We start from the raw sequence: 12,043 nt of genomic DNA on the forward strand, positions 1-12,043 counted from the left end.
TCAGTGCTGTGCTGAGTCAGGAGCCCTGCCCCGAAGCCCGTGTGACCTTGGGCCAGGCCTTCGAGCTCGCCCTCCACATTCGATCGTCTGGAGAACACAGGGTCGGATCTCTGATTTCCGGCTGCCCCCGAGGCCCTGACGTTCGAGATTTTAAGTCAGGTGGCAGGAGTGTGCTAACTTCGTTGGTGGAGGGAGCTGTGGCCAGAGCCTGCCGGCCGGGCCCTCGCTCGGTCCTGGGGTGTCCTGCTGAAGGGCGAGAGGAGAGCCATGCCAGGCAGCGGCCCCAGCGAGAGGATGACGTGGCCTGGTCCGGCCCTCCCCGCGGCCCCCCCAACGCGCCCTCTCTCCTCAGCCCCGGGGACACCGCCCATCCCGCCCCTCACCCGGACCCGCAGCCTCATGGCCATGTCCCTGCCGGGCAGTAGACGGGCCTCTGCTGGATCCCGCAGGTGAGTCTCCCCCTTGGCCTCAGAGGGCGGGAGGAGGGAGGGTCTCCGTCCCCACTCTGCCACCAACATGCAGTGTGTCCGTGAGCAAGTCATTTCCCCAGCTTTAAAACTGGGCTGGCCAACACTCACCTCCTCCTGGAACTATTTAAGGGCTCAAATGACGCAGTGGATATAAAAGTTCTCTGAAGAATCAAACCACTGGATTCCTACCATCACCAGTGCTGTTGTTACGCTTCACAGTTACCGGAGGGGACTCACGCCATCATCCACTCTGGCTCACTCAGGCCCCCCTGCCCCCTTGACTTTGACCTTTGTCCCTACCCCTGCCTGCCCTGCTCTGCCCCACCTGTCTCAGCCCACTCAGGGCCCTCCTCTGGGGTTGGGGGACCCTGAAAGTTGAGGACCCCTGGCGAGACAGATGGGACCCCCCCCCCCTGCTGCCCTTGGCCCTGCCCAGCCTCCATTCCTGTCCTGGGGAGCCAGGAGGACCGGTCTGCTCCTGGTTTTCCATCTTGATTTGCGCTGTCTGTTCTGTCACCCCTGTCTGTGCGTCCCCCTCTCCCCTCTGCTTCTCTCCCCGGTGCCGACCCCTCAGCGGGGGCCCTTTGGGCCGCAGCGGCCTGGCGGTGTTCGCCCAGTGTCCGCAGCTGCCCGCCAGCCAGAACGAGCACCTGCCTCTTCTCCCTGCCTCCAGGCGCACCTCTCCGCCAGTGAGCGTGCGGGACGCCTACGGCACCTCTTCTCTCAGCAGCAGCAGCAACTCGGGCTCCTGCAAGGGCAGCGACAGCAGCCCCACGCCCAGGTAAGGCCTCCCCTGTGCCTGGTCTCCTGCTGGCTGCACACTTGGGCGCCCTGGGCGGGCCGGGGCTGTAGGACTCCAGCGTCACTGGCTGTGCGGGTCACTGTCCCAGAGCCTCAGCTCCTCCTGTTTGAGGGAGGGATGTGACACAGCCAGCCGCACACCACCCTGTGATGCTCTCAGAGCGAGGGCCCGGAAGTGTCTGGGACCCCGTCCCGTCTTCTTGCCCCGCCGTCCTTGGGGTACGGTTTTGTCCTTGCCGTTCCAAGAGGCTCCTACCCCTCCAGGCATCAGGCCAGCATCGGGTCCAGAAGGAACAAGGGCCCAGTGCAAGGCGCTCCTGCCTCCTGAGGAGGGACACCTTTCCCGGGACTTCTGTCTCCGCCTTGCCAGCTGGCACTGGCCGTGGCTGCAGGGCAGGTGGTGCCAGGCAAGATAGGTAGGGACAAGCCACTCGCGGCATCTGCCATCCCGCTCTCCTGAGGGGCCCCTGTGAGAGAGACCGAGGTGGAGCTGGTCAGGAGAGCGGAGTGTGTCACAGCGTGGCACCTGCCAGGCTGTGCCCTCAGGGAATGGCGGAACGTAACGGGAAAAGCAGGATCGGCTGGGGAGACAGGTGAAGGGAAGCTGTGCATCCTTGAAAACCAGGGAGGGACAGCCGTAATGGCGGCCCATCCTCGTTCCCCAGTGGAGCCGGGGGAGCGCGGCCTTGGCGTTCGTACTTCCCGTCTCTGAGTCTCCATTCCCTTATCTGTAAAGAGGGGCCAACATCCCACAGGTCTCTGTGGGTTGATGTCTGCAGGTGGCCCGTACTGGCCGCTGCCCTCGTGAGGACTTTGGTCCCACCTGGGGGTCCTGGGCCGCCAGGCTGGCGAAGGCTGGCCTTGGCCTTCCCGCAGAGACGGTGTCATTGGTGTGAAGTGATGCTCAGATCAGGCCGAGACGGCTGTTCTCAGAGTTTTCCGCCACGACGTGCGTGACGGGTGACACACGTGTGCAGGACCCACGCCTCAGCCTCCTGGCTGCAACCCCAGCTCGGGGTGGCGCGCAGCAGGTGTGAGTGGCACTGACGGATGCGTTCCCTTCGAAAAGTATATGACGGGCAACTTTAATACTTCTTCACAGCAGATTTTTGCAACGCGTGTCATCACGGCAGTCCACGGGGGCGGCCCCAGCCCCGAGGCTAAGAAATCCCGTGAGAGGGTCTCCTTGCCCATGTGGACAGTGTCAGCTGCGGGTGAGCAGCGGGGCCTTGGCTGTGGCCTCGGTGCAAACAGCCAGGTGTTCCGGGGCGTGAATAGTGGAGAGCCATGAATCACGGTGTATTCTTCTTCTCGGTTATATATAAACATATTTTTTCCCCTTCAAGGATAGAGCTAGTGACTAAGAACGTATGAGTGTTAAGTGTTACATTAGAGCAAAAAAGCACATTAGAGAGAAACCCATGAAAGCGCATGGGAAGCGTGAGAATGGCTACTTGTTCTGTAATTCTCAACTGCGCTGGCTTAACTGATCCTGGAGCCCGGGGCCCCGCGAGAAGCCCCTTGTCACTCGGCACAGACCGGCGCCCCTCTAGCTGGAGTCCCTGCGTGGCAGCCGCCGGGATGTCCGCAGCATGGGGCCCTGGCCCCCGCTGGCTGCCTTCTCTCTCGGAAGGAGATTCTTAGAGTCCGCAGAGGGGGAGTCCCCGGCTCGCGACCCACGCCACCCCTCTGCCCCTTGTCACGCGGAAAAACAGGCCAGCGTGTGATGTGACCTCAGTTAAACCTAGGGACCACGAGGCGAGGAAGTAGAGGAGAATCATTTCTCTTTCTCTCTGCCTCTGTCTACACATTCTCTTCGATGGCTGACGGTTTAGAAAGACTTCTTTCCTCCACAAACATTATCCGGCTCCCACAGAGCCGTTCACACTCCCTCCAGGGTGGCTGCTTCTGCGAACCAGGGTCAGACCTGGCGATGTCATTGCCCCTCCCTAGATGCAGGGGTGGCCGGCCCCTAAAGGAGCAGGAGTCAGATGGCCACAAGGCCTCTGCCAGGCTGTGTGAGAACGTGCCCAGGCTTTTAAGACAAGACCCAAGGAGGTTTCCTCGTGAACAGAACAACCCGCAGGCAGGAAGCTGTGAGTTGAGGTGGCTGGGCCGCGTGTGTTGGTGAAATCGGGTGCTCTCCGCTGGGTGCAAGCCTTGGCCCTCCGCCCTCCACTGGGTGGGAATCCCTCCACCTTTGCTGAGCTGGGTCCAGGGCGTGCTCACCACACACACACACACACACACACACACCTGTGCTACCCGGGGCCAGGTTGCATGTGGCACCTGGCTTGCTGCCAGCTCGGGGTTCAGCCGTTAATGAGGAGAAGCCCCGAGCTGGTGAGCGATCACACGTGCGTTTGTGTGTGCCCTCAGAGCACGAGCGCGTATGCGGGTGGCAAGGGTCTGCGTGCATCTGCGTGCACCCGCGTGTGGGCCAGCGTCCTAGTATGCGTGAGTGGCCCCTGAGGGTGGCTGTGGGGTGGCAGGACGCACGGGCACGGGTGTGCGCACACGCAGGTGGGCCCGCAGACACAGACGGACTGGGGTAATCGTACTCAGATGTGTACTCCAAGGAAATACGTGTGCATGGCCGTGCAAACTCGTGTGTCCGTGAGGATGGCAAGCAGGGTGTCAGAGTGTGTTTGGAGACTGCTATGCGTGCACACGTGTCTGCACCTGCTGTTTCCCCCACGGTCCTGCAGGCCAGGCGGTGACGGCTCTCGGCTCTGGGGGGTGTTTGCTCCTGCACGGCGGGGGGGGCGGGGGGAAGTCCTTGCCGCCACGCAGACCCTGGGGGAATGACACAGGGAGGGGGACCACGCCGGCCTCTGGCCCCCAAACTCATTCTCTGGGTTAGGAGCCTGGACACATGAGTTCTGGGATCGCCACTGGGACTGAGCTGACCAATAGCGTCAGGAGGGCACAGAACACGGTGCCAGGCTGTGCGTGTGCTGTTGTGTGTCCCCACCCCAACTAGAGGACCCCCGAGCTCCCCACTGTGGTCTTCACGCAGAAGAGGTTTTATTTTTTTAACGTTTATTCATTTTTGAGAGACTGAGAAAGACAAAGCGTGGGCACGGGAGGGGCAGAGAGAGAGAGAGGGAGACACAGAATCCGAAGCAGGCTCCAGGCTCCGAGCTGTCAGCCCAGAGCCCGACACGGGGCTCAAACTTGCCGACCGCAAGATCACAACCTAAGCGGAAGTCAGATGCTTCACCGGCTGAGCCACCCAGGTGCCCCCAGAAGAGCTTTAACAGAACCTACCTTCCGGAAGGTCTGGGTGTTATCATGCCCACCCGGGCTCCTGGAGGAAAGCCTGGCCCGGAGCTGTCTGGTGATGGTTGGGGACCTCTTCCTCCCTCCGTGCTGACATGTGTCCCCACGCAGGCGCTCCATGAAGTACACACTGTGCAGCGACAACCACGGCGTCAAGCCCCCCACCCCAGAGCAGTACCTGACCCCACTGCAGCAGAAGGAGGTGTGCATCCGGCACCTGAAGGCGCGGCTGAAGGACACGCAGGACCGGCTCCAGGACCGGTGAGCCGCTGGCGGAGGGCTGGGGGTGGGTGGGCAGCCCTGGAGACATGCTGCCCTGGAGACCCAGGGCCCTGGGGCACTTCCAGGAGGAAGGAGCCGCTGAGGGCTTCCCGGCACCTGGCCTGCCCTTTCCTTCCGGCAAAGCCCTGGGGGAGCCCCTTTCCAGAGCCCTCAGCCACCCCTATGCTCCCCTCAGCTGCTCTCCCTGACTGCAGGCAGCTTCCCCTGACAGCCGGCCAGTCCTCCCCACACCCCAAGGTGGTGCTCTCCCACTTTGGGCCTGGCAGCCCCATTTGGCCACTTCTTACCCCCTGGCTCCCTTCCACCTGGGGAGCAGGGCCACAGGGCATCCTTCCTGGCTCACCTTCCCTGTTGGGGGGGAGGGGACACCCCCTCAGCCCCTGTTTGTTTCCACCCAAGGAGTCACCAGTGGGGGGGTGGGGGCTCTGGGCCCACCAGTTCAGGCCCCATAAGCCTTTCTGCTCATCTACTTACAGACGATGTGAGATCCTGAGAAACCTTTCCTGAGCTCCTACCCAGCCCAGGGGACCCCAGCCCCCCGGTCCCATCTGAGCTCATTCTCCAGACCTGAGGGCAGACCGTGACCCTCTCAGCTGCTACCTTTCTGGGCCAGCGGCTTCAATCTTTATGACTGAAGCTTCAGGACTGCCCTCTGATCTCTTCATCACCTTAATCATTTCCTCTGCGCTGTGTCAGTTCAAATTCCCAGCCGCTGGGAGCTGGATCCCACGCTGTGCCGGGCACTGAGGGCCGGGGCAGGCCACCGCGAGCATGGTTTCTTTCCTCTTTTTAAAAAACCCTACAATTTCCCTATCCAAAGTGTACAATTCAGTGATGGTTAGTATAGTCACAGGATCGTGCCCCCATCACTGGTATCTAATTCCAGACTATTCCCATCACCCCAGAAACAAACGCCATTCACAACCGCAGCCACGGCCCAGGCTCCTGGTTACCTCTAATCTTTTCTTTCTGGATTTGTCTATCCTGGACACGGCATATAAAGAGAAGCATACGCCATGCGTGAGCACCCCTTCCGTGACCAGTGCTCTGCCAAGTAGCCAATCCGGTTTGGGTTTGTTGTGGTTTTGAACCACAGGAAGTTACAGGTGGCATTCTGTGGGCCTCCTCGTCTGTAGAGTTGGGATTTCTATTTTTAGCTCCCATCATCTTCTCAGTGATGCCCTGGCTCTGCCTGGCCATTTGCACTAATGTCCTCAGGAAGCAGACGGCCCATCACGTCGCTTCCTTTCTGGGGCTGGTCCAGCGGCTGGAGCAGACGTCTGCCCTGTGTGGTTTGGGCACGACGCCCTGGCATGGACGTGCCGACACCTCAAACCCCTGGCCACGCTTGCGGGAACCTGCGGCGGCTCTTTGCTTGCCCCCCTGCCACACGGCCGGCTCTCCGTGTGTTCGCTTTGATACCTGCCTCCTGCAGTCACCTACCTTCTCCTTAAGCTTCTAGACTCTGTGCTTTTGTTTGCCGTGTCCCCACATCCCGAGATGGCCTTGCCCCCGTCCTGCTTCCTTGGCGAACTCCTCCTTCGAGGCTCGGTTCAAATGTAACGTCCTAGACGGGGTGGGGAAGCCACAGCTCCCTGGCCTGGGGTCCTACTGGCTCCAAGGAGAGAGGGGAAGGGCCCGGCCACACTGAGCATGCCCAGTCCCTTCCTCCAAGCTCCCTCTCCCTCCCAGGACTCCACGCCAGTGCAGAGGGTATCCGTAGAGTGAGTCCCAGTTAGGGTCCCCCGTGCCTGCTGGTACATCTAGTATTGCCACTCTGAGCAGCTCCATCACGGAGTTGTGTCCTTTTGGGTGGTCCAGTCCGCTGCTTTCCAGATAATGCCATCGCCGACCTTCACGGCCACCACAGCCCCTCATCCCGGTCCCTGTGACCATGAGTCCTGGCCTCGTTTCCTGAACTGCACATTCCATCTGACTCTGAAAAGCGCGCGGCGCTTGATCTGGAATGATGTCCCTGGTGGACTCCTGACCCTCAGAGTGATGGTCTAGCCACGCGTGGATTGCATTTCCGTGAATTCGGGGCACGTGGGCCGCATGGCTGGGAGGGATGCTGCGGTGGGCACCCCCCTGACAGGACTTCCCGTCTCAGGAATGGCTTTCCTCCGTCCTCACTGCTTTCACTGCGTCCTGTCCGATCTCGCGCTGCCTTTACCTCCAGACTTGATAGGATGTTTGCCTAACTCGCCTCCGTCCCCCGCACCCCGGATTCATCTGTGACTCGGGGGTTTCAGACGCCTGTGTCTGGTGTGCCTGGCACGTGCGTCGCCTCTTGGGAGTGGCCCGTGCGTTTTTGTCCATCTTTTGGGCCCACCCTCTTCATAGTAGAAACACAGCAGAGACATTGAGTGTGACTAAAAGAGGGCCATCTGTTGTCATCACTTTCCTCTGTTCCACCCTCCACTCTTCATCCCCCCACTTGAGGGAAGGTGTGAAATCGGCAGCCTCCCCCCACATGGCGACTGGAACATCCCTCAGCAAAGCAAAGCGGCCCACGGCCTGCCCCCGCGTCCCCGGCCCGGTGTCCCTCCGCGGACAGTTTTCAGCACCGGATTTCATAGGGGGCCGTGTTCCTTCCCCTAGAGCGGAGATTTTAGGTTTAGTTTTTATTGTCACGCGTTAAGATTTTAAAGTGGATGTGTTTGGTTTTTATAGCAGCAGCATATATGTATACACTGAGCGTTTTTCTTGTCTAATCTCTTCTGTAGGTGATGGATTTAAATGGGGACAGTCGTCTGCATTACGGCCTCCAGGGCTGGGGATGCAGAGGGGCCCGAATGTGTCTTCTCCCCCCCAAGAGGAGGCCCCCTTGGCCGCCCCCTTATCCCCCGTGGAGCAAGGAGGAGGCACTGAGTCAGGCCTTGTGTGTTCCGGCCCTCTGTCCTTAGTGACAGCCCCTTCCTTGCTTGCCCTTGGTGGTGGTGACGGGCCAGGCAGTGAGCGTGTGTGTGTCATCTGCTCGCAGGGACACGGAGATCGATGACCTGAAGACACAGCTGTCGCGCATGCAGGAGGACTGGATCGAGGAGGAGTGCCACCGCGTGGAGGCCCAGCTGGCCTTGAAGGAGGCCCGCAAGGAGATCAAGCAGCTCAAGCAGGTCATTGACACGGTCAAGAACAACCTCATTGACAAGGACAAGGGGCTGCAGAAGTACTTCGTGGACATCAACATCCAGAACAAGAAGCTGGAGACGCTGCTGCACAGCATGGAGGTGGCCCAGGACGGCATGGCCAAGGAGGACGGCGCCGGGGAGTCGGCCGGCGGGTCCCCCGCCCGCTCCCTCACCCGCAGCTCCACCTACACCAAGCTGAGTGACCCGGCCGTGTGCGGGGACCGGCCCCCCGGCGAGCAGCCCGGGGCTTCGGGCGAGGACGGGGCTGACAGCGGCTTCGCGGTGACCGACGACACGCTGAGCCGGACGGACGCGCTGGAGGCCAGCAGCCTGCTGTCGTCGGGCGTGGACTGCGGCCCCGAGGAGGGCTCGCTGCACGGCGGCTTCAGCCTGGGCCCCCGCTTCCCTGCCAGCAACACCTACGAGAAGCTGCTGTGTGGCACGGAGGCCGGCGTGCAGGCCAGCTGCGTGCAGGAGCGTGCCATCCAGACAGACTTCGTGCAGTACCAGCCGGACCTGGACACCATCCTGGAGAAAGTGACCAGGGCCCAGGTCTGCGGGGCGGTCCCCGAATCGGGGCACGGGTGCCCGGAGCCGGAGCCCCGCCCCCCGGGGCCCAAAGACCCCGACTCGGCCGTGGTGGTGACGGTGGGTGACGAGCTCGAGGCCCCCGAGCCCGTCACCCGAGGGCCGAGCCCGCACCGGCCCGGCGCCGACCCCAGCCCGTCGGTGAGCGTGGCGTGCCCCGTGGAAGACGAGGAGGAGGTGGCCGCGGCCGAGAAGGAGCCCAAGAGCTACTGGAGCCGCCACTACATCGTGGATCTGCTGGCCGTGGTGGTGCCGGCCGTGCCCACGGTGGCCTGGCTGTGCCGCTCGCAGCGACGCCAGGGCCAGCCCATTTACAACATCAGCTCCCTGCTGCGGGGCTGCTGCACGGTGGCCTTGCACTCCATCCGCAGGATCAGCTGCCGCTCGCTGAGCCAGCAGGGCCCGGGCGGGCCGGGCGGCGGCTCCCAGCTGTGAGGGGTCCGCGTCCCCGCCAGCGGCTCCGGCGGCCCGACCACTGATTGTAGGGGTGCCGCTCTCCCCCTCGCTCGTTCCCGGAGGGCAGCATCTTACTTGTTTGGTCTCGGGTTTGGAAGTGGTTTTGTTTTTTTCTGTTTTTTCTGTTTTTTTTTTTTTTTCAGGATGTGAACCGTGTCAGGGGGCTGAGAGTCGGGGTGGGGGGAAGGCGTCCCAAAACTTTGACGGGAGACAAGGGAAGAGAGACCGAAGGCAGGGAGGCACGCCGATTGTACGAACTGCAGACAGAGGAGGTAGCGAGGTCCCCCCGGCCCAGCCCTGTCCTCCTGGACCTTCCCGCGGGGCGGCCCTGGCCCACAGTGTCTCTGGTGTGTTGATCTGGGGAGGCTGGGCCTGAGACGCCTGGAGCCTCCCTGTCCCCCACCCCCACGTCCTGTCTGGTGGCCTCCCACCCACGCCTTCTCTCTCAGGCCGCCCCTTGCCCTGGGTCCAGCCTCCTGGGCCAGCATCATCTCCTCACCCGGAGGCAGCCACCTCCCAGAGTACAGGCAGCTGGCCCGGGACTCGGAGCCGTGTCTGCAGCCACCGGGTCTGGCGTCTTCAGGCCGCTCCCGGCGCTGGGATTCAGAAGCGTCGTCCAGGCCGTGGGCACGGGCCAGAGGAAAGACCGCGAGGGGCAGGAGGTGGCAGAGCGCAGCGTGGGTTCTCTGTGTTTGTTCGTCCTAGACCTTCCCCGGGATCCGGTCCCCTCTCGGCGCAGATCATTCCTCCCACGACAGCCGAGCCAGACAGGCCAGCGCCGGGGGCCGGAGTGCACACCTGAGCCCAGCTCCCGTCCTGTCCCGAGCCTCTGCCAGCACCCGAGGAGGAGGCAGGGGCCGGCGGCTCCAGGGGGCTCCTCCAGCCTTCCGAGATGAGGCCCCGCCACCGTGAGGACAGTCCTCAGCTGGTTTGAGAAGCCACAGGCCACGACCGCCCCTGGAGCTCACCCCGACTTGCTCTGGGGGCTTCAGGCCCAACTTCTGCTTTGCACTATGTTCACTTTGGGGCTCGGTTCTCACGCACCCCAGCGTCTCCACTGAGGGTTTGTTTGCCTTCGAGGGCGAGGGTTCCTAAACTTTGACCTATCTGCCTCTGGAAGGAATTCCAGCAGGATGGATGGCAAGATGGGATACTGAAGCCATGATGTTCGTCCAGGCCAAAGCAGGGTGCCCTGGGATGTCTCCCAGGCAGGGATGGGGCGGGGCAAGCGGGGGTGCCCTGAGCCTCCCCACTCACAGCCTGAGGCCAGTTGGCCTGGGAGCTTCCCTGGCCTGCCCCCCTCCTTCCCTGGGACATCTGGTCCCCCGGCAAAGCTGCTGACCTTTTACCACCACTGTTATTTTACAAAGTAAACCGCTCCTTCTCCCTGGTGGGGCTTACACCCATCTGGTCGCCCCTCCTTCAGAGGTTGGGCCCCGCATTTGGGAGGGGTTGGTGGGACCCCCGTGTCTTACTCGTCCCTCCGGCCCAGGGGCCCCTCCGGTTCTCTGCCAAGGCTGCTTGCCCACCCCAGCTGCTCCGACAGCCGTTGCCTGACTTATGGGCTCCGCCTTTCCTCTCTGCGCCCTCCACTCGGGGGCGGGGTGGGGGGGGCACCTGCATGCACTGGACGTGGGCAGCTAGCCCAGCCATGGGGGCGACAGCCCCCTCTGCCACATGCTTTGTGCCTCCAAAGCTCCCCCCACCGGTTGGGGGCCTCAGACCAGCCATCCTTTGTGGAGCACCCTTACCCCAGCCAAGCCACACCTGAACTCCTGGGGCCCGGCTGGGGCTACCCCACAGACACTGGGGTCGTGACATGGAGGGGCAGTGGACAAACCCAATCCAAAGCCAAGCCGGGACTGGCCGTGGACCCAGCCTCCTGTGCCGTGTACTCACGAAGCTGCGTAGCGTCTCCTTAGAAACAGTCAACGCTTTGCCGAGAAAATAAATGTATGGCTATATTTGACAACATAAAATCTATATATTTTTCACCACTGGAATCTAGTCGAGCCGCGTAGCCCCTCTGCTCTCGTCTGTGTCTTGCTATCTGTGGCCTTCCTGTCGTGTCTTGTGTTTTGGTGGACGTGGTCCGGGCTGCTGGAGAAGGCCCTCGCCAAGGGCGGCGCATGAGGTGAGTGGGGCCGCTGCCCCCATCTGTTGCTGCTCCGGGTTGCCGGGCCCCCGCCCACAGCATTGAGGGTCTTCTCTTTTGGGGCCTCTGAGGGGCTTTACTTCTCCGTGTCAGCAGAGGCGGCGGCCCTGGGACGGACCCTGGGGGGCCCCTGGCTGGCGGCCCGGGCCCGGCCCTCCGTGTGTGCGTGTGTGTGCTCAGTGTCCGCATCTATGCAAGAGGGGCAGCGCTGCGTGTGCGGCTCCGGGCGCCGGAGGCACAGCGGCCTGCCGGCTCGGGCTCCCAGCCCTGGTGACGCAGGGCACAGAGCGTGGGGCCGGAGGGCAAGGCCAGGGGCCCGGGCCGCCCGCACAGTGCTCCTCCTCCAAAGCTCCCCTTTTCCTTCTTGCTTAATACCTCCTCCTGCTGGGCTGTGGCCTTCCCCTCCTGCCCTCGGCTTCTGGAGCAGAAATCGTCGGGGCCTCTCCTCTCCCCAGCCTCCAGCTGGAGCCGATTGGATCCTAAGGGACATTTTCCCAGGAACCACCTCCTGGAACTGCTGGTCCCTTAGAGCCCAGTAGCCGGAAGTGGCTTCCACTTAGTTGGAGGGCCCGGGCCTGGGCCTCCCTGCTGCTCTTCTGGTCCAGGCTCAGGCAGGAATCAGAGCTGGGGCTGGGACTCTGCACAGAGAGCTGGCCTCCAGCGGAGTTTATTCCGAGCATCTCCCAAGGGGATAACTTAAGCTTTTCACTGAACACCCTTCCCAGTCGTCACTAGCACCGGGGAACTGACAGCGCCCTGGGGAGGGGCAGGCATCGACAAAGTTCTGGGACCAGGGCCCACTGAGGGCCGGAGCCCAGGGAACTCATGACCCCCACTCTGACCTAGGGGGACAGTGCAAACATGTCACGGTGTACTCT

At 62.5% G+C, this 12,043-nt stretch overlaps 1 protein-coding gene across 2 annotated transcripts in view; it reads left to right on the forward strand.

The window, feature by feature from the left end:
* SNPH (syntaphilin) overlaps positions 1-11,643 on the forward strand; it is a 35,812-nt gene extending 24,169 nt beyond the window's left edge. Inside the window, exons 3-6 of one of the 2 annotated variants that reach the window (XM_042931385.1) lie at positions 353-449; positions 1,144-1,251; positions 4,665-4,814; positions 7,819-11,643. In XM_042931385.1, the coding sequence (XP_042787319.1) occupies positions 400-449; positions 1,144-1,251; positions 4,665-4,814; positions 7,819-8,989 (1,479 nt within the window). In that variant the 5' untranslated portion in view covers positions 353-399 and the 3' untranslated portion in view covers positions 8,990-11,643. Of the gene's footprint in view, positions 1-161; positions 450-1,143; positions 1,252-4,664; positions 4,815-7,818 lie in introns of those variants that run through there. The other variant, XM_042931384.1, reaches the window with a different exon arrangement.
* Positions 11,644-12,043: the final 400 nt, after the last annotated feature.

Source organism: Panthera leo, chromosome A3, assembly GCF_018350215.1.
Source record: "Panthera leo isolate Ple1 chromosome A3, P.leo_Ple1_pat1.1, whole genome shotgun sequence".
NCBI lineage: Eukaryota > Metazoa > Chordata > Mammalia > Carnivora > Felidae > Panthera > Panthera leo.